This window comes from Dendroctonus ponderosae, unplaced genomic scaffold (genome assembly GCF_020466585.1).
Source record: "Dendroctonus ponderosae isolate FM_Combo_2020 unplaced genomic scaffold, Dpon_F_20191213v2 Dpon_F_20191213_8, whole genome shotgun sequence".
Lineage (NCBI taxonomy): Eukaryota > Metazoa > Arthropoda > Insecta > Coleoptera > Curculionidae > Dendroctonus > Dendroctonus ponderosae.
This window is the reverse complement of record NW_026019016.1, coordinates 5,749,592-5,757,068: the sequence shown is the minus strand read 5'-3', so window position 1 is coordinate 5,757,068 and position 7,477 is coordinate 5,749,592. Positions and strand designations below refer to the sequence as shown.

Sequence of the window (7,477 nt, the reverse complement as noted above, 5' to 3'; positions counted from 1 at the left end):
CAGCCATGGTCTGGAAAACTGTTTGCCGCACACGCCGCATCGGTGGGCCAACTTGTGGGTGAGCACGTGCATAGCCAGAGCTGGCATCGACACGTACGCCTTTCCACACGTGATGCACTTCTTCGCCGCCTGGCTATCCAGACTCCGATGAGTCTGTTTGTGCCTGGACAGGTTGCTACTGGTAGCGTACTGTTTGCCACATTCGCTGCACGTGTACTTTGGCTTCTCGTTGCTGATCTTCGCGGTGAGAGCGCCGACCGTTTCGTCCGCATTCAGCCGCTTCTTCGACCGGCCATCACTGACGAAGAAGGCCTCGTAAGTGTAGGCCACTGTTTTTCCGCTCTTAACGCCAATTGACGGGGGCCGGATGTTCTCCTGTTCCTGGATGTCGTTGTCGCGATGTTCTACTGTCTGCGGCGTGGGTGCCGGGAGGAAGACGGTGGTCGAGGCGCTCAGATCCAGAATGGCATGGGCCGCGTGCAAATCCTCCTCTGCCGGCACTCTGATGGTGGGCTGGTTGGTGAGAAATGAGAGAGGCGAGTGGTGCTCCTCGATCACTCCCGCTTTGCCGCCCTCGTCCAAACAGTACGGCCGGTAGATGTCCTTTTTCTTGGGCGGGAGGCTCAGGTGGGCGCCTGTTGAGGTGAAGGTCATCGAGAGGCTTTTCCTCTTGTAGGGCGGCGGCGACGGCGGGATGAATTCGGGTGCGGGAGGAGGTTCCTCCAGCACCCCGTACGGTGCCAGGGCATGTTGCGATGGAAATTCGCTCTTTGCAATGTAGGTGGTGAAGGAGGACGGGTGCACTTCGTGTATGTAGCCTGAAACAAGCATCGGGATTTGAGCAACTAATTGGAGGCGATGACGGCTTAAAAATCCATCAGCACGAGTTCGCAAAAGGGGTTTTCCCCCTCGTATCGAACAATATTAAGTAGTATAAGAAGTCGAAATAAATAAAAATAGCCCACAAAAAAGCTTCGATTTGATATTTTAAATTTGGTGTCAATTCTTCTTCTTCTTCTTAGCGTGCCTTATCCGTCGCGGACGTTGGCTATCAACATGGCAATTTTATTGACGGCATTTCTAAATAGCTGTATAGATGTAAGTCCAAACCACTGGCGTAGATTTTGTAGCCATGAGTGTCTTCTCCTCCCTGGTCCTCTTTTACTGTTGATCCTTCCTTGAGCTATTACTGGAGTAGACGATATTTTTGATGTCTCATTATGTGTCCGAGGTATTCCAGTTTCCTCTTTTTAACTGTGTGTGTAATTTCTCTCTCTTTCCCAATTCGCTGCAGCACCTCTTTATTAGTTATGTGGTCAGTCCACGAGATTCTGAGGATGCGGCGGTATATCCACATTTCAAAGGCGTTTAATTTTTTCATTATGGCTTCCGTCGTTGTCCATGCTTCTGCTCCGTAGAGCAAAATTGGGAACAAATATCACTTTGCCAACCTTATTTTTAGAGGCAGGGATATATTCTTGCTTGTGAATACACCCTTCATGTTGTTGAACGATGCTCGAGCTCATCATTGATCACCGTACCAAGGTACTTGTATGACTCCACACGTTCGATCGTCTGGTCGTTTAGTGTAATGCGCTCATTGTGTTTCTGATATTTGCTCACCACCATCCACTTTGTTTTTGATATATTTAGGCTAAGCCCGTGGTCTGCACTCACTTTCTGTATTCTTTCCATGACGCGCTGCAATTTGTCTATGTTGTTGACTAGTATGACTGTATCATCAGCATATCGCACATTGTTAATCCACTCTCCATTTATCTGTATACCCTCTGTTGCCTCCTCCAACGCTTTCCCAAATACGTTTTCCGAGTATATATTGAAGAGGAGCGGAGACAGGCTGCAGCTCTGCCTCACGCCTTTTTTAATTTCTATGTTGTCAGAATACCGGTTGTTCAGCTTTATCTTAGCGGTTTGTCCCCAATACATGTTTGCTATTATGCGGATATCTTTATTATCGATGCCGGTATTTTCGATGATCTTTAATAATAGCTCATGGTCTACGCTGTCAAACGCTTTGACAAAGTCGATAAAGCAAAGATATACTTTTTTGTTGACATCTCTACATCGTTGGATAAGAACTTGTAGACTAAAGATAGCTTCTCTTGTCCCAAGGGCATTCCGAAATCCAAATTGGGATTCACTGATGTTTTCTCCACATTTATTGTATATTCTGTTGTGGATTATTTTGGTGAAGACTTTTGTAATATGATTGATGAGGCTGATGAGTCGGTGTTGATCACAGGATTTCGCGTTTTGTTTTTTCGGCACTGCGATGAAGGTTGATTCAAGCCATTCTTTGGGTATTTCGCCTCTATTATAAATATCATTAAATAGACTCGTGAGGATATCGCGAAATTGATTATCAGTTTCACACATAAGTTTTAGTATTTCTACTTGAATGCTATCAGGTCCAGGAGATTTGTCGTTCTTGAGATATAGAATAGCTTTTTCAGTTTCGGATTCATAATTTCCGTATCTATCTCATTCATATTGTGTTCTTTAGATCGTTCCGAAGCAAAGAGGAGTTCGACATATGATTTCCATACCTCTAGACATTTTGATTGTTCGGAAATAATATTATCGTTAATGTCCAGTATGAACGTATTTCTGTTGTTTATTTTATTTGTTGTCATTTCCCTTATTTCCTTCGGTAGTCGTACTTCTTGGTGTCAATGCCATTTTCTAAATGTCAAGTTTTGACGTTTGTAACTTTCAAAAGCTTTCATTTTAATATATGATGTGTGAATTCAATTCACCAGAAGTTGGAGATGCCGCAACTGTTAGTTTCAACTTCCCACCTTCAAACAGCTTCTCTCACTGTATGGTGTTTGTATAAATTGCATATTTTGCATGACATTGGCGCTATTTAAAAAGAGCGTTTTTTGCATCTTGCAACATCGGCGAACGCAGACAAAGAGCGCTATTAAAGCGACTTTGTGACTGAACTTGTGAACAATTTATAATTTAAAAATTGTAAGCAAATAATAAATTAAGGATCTAAAAAAGCAGCTTTTCAATTAAAATAATTTAAAAATTTTGATTCATTTGAATAAAATAGTGGTTTTCGATACAAAAGCCGTTCCGGCCGACGATGACGAGGCCGTCAGGAGTTCGAAAAACGGATTTTTGCCCTCGAATCGAACAATATTTTTTATTCGAATAAAGAACATAACACAAATAATAAGTTATAATAAATGAAAATAGGCAAAAATAAAAAGCGTCAACTTCATATTTGAAATTTGATGTCAATGCCATTTTTGAAATTGTCACGTTTTGACGTTTGCAATTTTTCAAAATCGCACTTTTGTACGCATACATATACAACTAAAACAATGAGAATGCAAGTGCTGCTTTCGCGGTATGCTGTTTGTATAAGATGTATATTTTGCATGAAATTTGTGCTATTGAGAAAAATCGTGTTTTGCTTGTGGCAACATCGGCGAGCGCAGAAAAATAGACCATTTGAACGACTTTGCAACTGAACTTGTAACAAAGTATTAAAAAAGCATATCGGTTACTTTTTAATGAAAATACTTTAAAAATATAATAACAGTGGCCCTTTTAGATTCATTCGAGTAAAAAAATATTTGTCTCAACTTGTCCCGCTAAAACCTGATCTATTTTAAGCCGCAAAGTAGCAAGTTTGAACGTAGCAACCCGCAGTACATCTTGCATCTCCGTCAGAGTTCTATGTGTGCAAGTGAGCTAACAGATAATAATGATAACCAGCCACGTTCCTGAATGGAAAGTTCAGTTTCAATAAATTTATTAGAATCAGAGTGAAGACACTCGAACTCGACTTTTTTGTTTGTGAAGGGAACACACCTCTGAAGATGCAAACAGGACAAAACTCTTGTTGGCAACGGCCTAAAAACACAAAAAATCACCGATTACTCGAACGAAAGCCGCGAAACCACCGTTTGATAAAAAATTACTTTCCGACTATTTATTTCACGTCGTTTGCCTAGTTGCTTTTGCAATAAGTGAATCATCCAGCGATTTAAAAAATGATGGTTTTTTCAAAAAGACACTGAAAAATTGGACCCGTTGCGGTCAATAGAGTATAAGTGCAATTTCAAAGAGCGCAACCCGGTCATACCGGACAAAACTGTGCGCCCGGATCGAAACAAGTTTCGGTAAATATGCAAAGCAAGGTTGGAAGCAACAGCTGCTACCTGGGGATGAGTGCCCGAGTTCTCAATTTCTCGCCCTTTTAATTAAATCGAACAGATTAGACGACAGCTGGCACGAGAGCGGCACACGAGGGGTGCCAAAAGGGCCGTCCACCTTTCCAACATCTCCCCCTCCCCCTTACACAGCCACGTTAATGAAGGGCATAAATTTGTTGCCGTATCATCTTTGTCCTCCCTTCCGGGTGTTAATGGCAAGATAAGTATTTTCTTTTTGGGGCCTGGGGGTTTTTTACGTGCAACTTCATGAGTCCGAGCAAATGGTCGGGACCATCGTTCTAGATCATCATCATCATCTTCGCCCTTGATATACCTATCAATGCCAGCAGCGAAGCCCTTCAATCTGCTGTCGCGCATTTCAACGCGTTTGTTAATTCCATTAATTCTAATGGAATTAAGGATTATTGCCCATTTAAATATGCAGCTTTGCTTCCACCAGTTGCCCGAGGCGATAATTTAATTTGTCGTCTCGAAAATCTGTTTGCGTTTCGCACCCTCTTCGGTTCCCGTTTGCCGTTGCATCTGTTTGTTTGTTTGTTATCGGCCAATTGGCCAATTCCTCTATGATGGATAAAATGGAACAACAATAATCAAGCCGGCCAGATTAATCGGAAGATTAGAAGGATTGTTTCGGATCGATTTCCGAAGCTGTGTGTGCGAGCCGAGTGGAAATGGGTTAATAATTCATTAGTGCCGTTAGCCGCAAAAGTGGAAACTCTGAGTTATAATTAAAGCTATTAAAAGTTTTATTAAGTTAGTTCACGGCGACGTTGTAATTTTTCGACGTTATTCGACGACGTTGTAATTTTAGCCGGTTAATATCGGGGTTGAGTGGCCCGGCTCCCAACAAAGGAGGATCGACTAATTCGCCGCTTCTTCACTTTCCCAGTCTCCGATTATTTGCACGAAATCGACGTGTTGCCAACATCTAAACCTGTTGCCTGAACTTTTTCCACTTTAATTCACTTAAATGCGCCCCAAGAAGGGTCTCCGCCAACAAATAGGGAAAACTCTAACTAACCCTCTTCCCCTTCTAAAGCTATATATATATTCAGGTTTACACGGTTTCTTCGAATTGAGTTATTGGCACAAACATCTCCGAATTGAAATATTCCTCGCTTCGTTATCTGCCGCGAAAATTTTCCCTTTTATTCCAATAAACGCGGTTTTTGGCGGTGACAGAGAATAATTTCACTTTGCCGCTTGTTTCTCATGCAAATCGCCTGATTTGGAGCGCAATAATTGTTTCTATGTAAGGGGGCGGAGCTTCGCAAGCTATGCAGTCGCTCACTCTTGCGTCCGTCCGTTGCATTTAGTGTATTTATTTCACATTTTATAAGGGAAAAGTCGAAATAAATTAGTGATGAATTTAAAAACTTTATGCGGGTCAGCGCACAATAGAACAGCGTTGTACAGGATGTTCGCTAAATACTTTCAGAAATACAGGTTTCAGTTGTCTAAACTAATTTTAATGAGTGCAAGTAGAAACGCTTTTGCAGACATTTCACGAAAGTTGTTCCGAATGCTTGGGACAATTTTTAGGAATATACAGAGTTGGTGCTTGTGAGACTCCGTTTGGGAGAGCTTTCAGCTATCCGCTAACTGTTGAAGCGGTAAAATCAATGTTCAAAAATAGAAGCCAAAGTGAACTTGTTGTTGAAGCTACAAGTTGGCCTTGCTCTCATTCAAAGTACCTGTTTGGCTACGGCCACCTGTCATTTAGAGGGTTTAGAGCAACAGTTACTGATGGTGATCAAACGGGGATTTTTCTATCGTTCCCTTTGACTCAACTGGTTGAATGTTTCAGTAATGGTCTGAACGGTCACTTTGAGTGGGTTTTAGCAAGAAGTTTGGGAAATTTTACTCACCATTATAGAGTAGAGTGGTTCCACTAGGACTGCCAGGGGGCGGCGAAGGTGCCGTGGCCCCCTCCGTAGGACTGGAAGGGCCCCAGCAAGCCCCCTGCGAATCTCCGACCACATCGATGATCTCCTCTTCCTCCTCCGGGTCTTTCGCGGGCTCCCTTTCCGCCCATGGGTAGGCCTTCCACTTTTTTGCCATCAAGCAGCGAGGCATCTTCAGACATTTGACTGTCGCCGTTCAACAACAATTATTCACTTTGCGCACTTGATGTTCGTCGAGCGGTTCGCCTGTTAGATCATCGTTTCGGAAACGGAAAAATCGAAACCGAGCAAAAGGTGTGGAAAAATGAAAGGAAACACGAGTTTTTTTTGGTTTTACTTTTTCGGGTGGCTGATGTTGTTGTTGTTGTTGTAAACCGCGCGACGCGTTTTGAGGCCGCCGTTTCGAGTGCGTTCGAGAGAGAGACAGACAGACAGAGCGACAGCGTGAATGAGGAAACGAACGAAGAGAGAACTAAACTAAAGTAGCGTCGTCAACCCCTCGTGGTTCGGTTGTGCGCCCCGTCGAGCGCGCGACTTTATATATAAGGGATGGAGTTGGGGGGCGCAGGGAGCGGAGAAAAGTTGGGCCGCGCGCTGTTGCTCCGGCGGGGGGGAACCGGGTGTTGCATGGCACTGGTTGCTTCTTCCTGAAAGGGGGTGGGGGGGGGGTTGCCACAACACCCCCACCCCCGCTCAACCACATGGAACAACCATCAACATTCAACCACTAAGCAAAACTTCCTGATTGTTCTAAAGTTGCCAGACGTTTCCCTTTTCCTTTTCGATCTGCGTCGATTTAGAAATTGGGGAAATGCTGCTTGACTAAGGAGCTGGCAGCAATTTGAAGTTTTACTAAGAACACCCTGTATAAAAATCAAGCTCTGTACAAGTTTTATAAAGTGAAATCTATCTTCTGTGTGGAAATTAGGCAGATTTTCATTAGTTTTCAGGTTCTCCTCTAAAAATCCATTGATCAATACTTTACAGAGTGGTTCTTGATTAATGGCGCATTAGACTCGCAAAACGCAATGCACAGTTTTTTAGTCTCACTTCCGGCAATTTGTTCAAAGTTGCACACGGTGGGAATGATGAAAACGGTTTTTATTGCTTTTCTCAATCGACCACCCTGTATATTGGGAAACACCAATAAACTGGTGGTAAACAGCCGATTTCGTGCCTATTTTGAAGCAAAACACTGTGCGTAAATGTAAAACAGATGAATACTGAAGAAAAGTGCACAACAACTGACACTTTTCCAGGCACCAAAAAATACCGGCTACGTTCCTACCACGTATGTAAGATACACATTAAACCAATGGATTACTGAACACCGGTATAAATTGAGCAGGAGTTAATTAACGG

The 7,477-nt window shown here is 43.0% G+C and overlaps 1 protein-coding gene across 1 annotated transcript in view; it reads right to left on the bottom strand.

Annotated features, from left to right (window-relative positions):
* The window catches only part of LOC109534308 (transcriptional repressor scratch 2), a gene marked incomplete in the record, with an annotated part of 13,547 nt that extends 6,847 nt beyond the window's left edge, over positions 1-6,700 (bottom strand). Inside the window, 2 exon segments of the mRNA XM_048669091.1 lie at positions 1-818; positions 6,080-6,700. Of these exon segments, the coding sequence (XP_048525048.1) occupies positions 1-818; positions 6,080-6,287 (1,026 nt within the window).
* Positions 6,701-7,477: the final 777 nt, after the last annotated feature.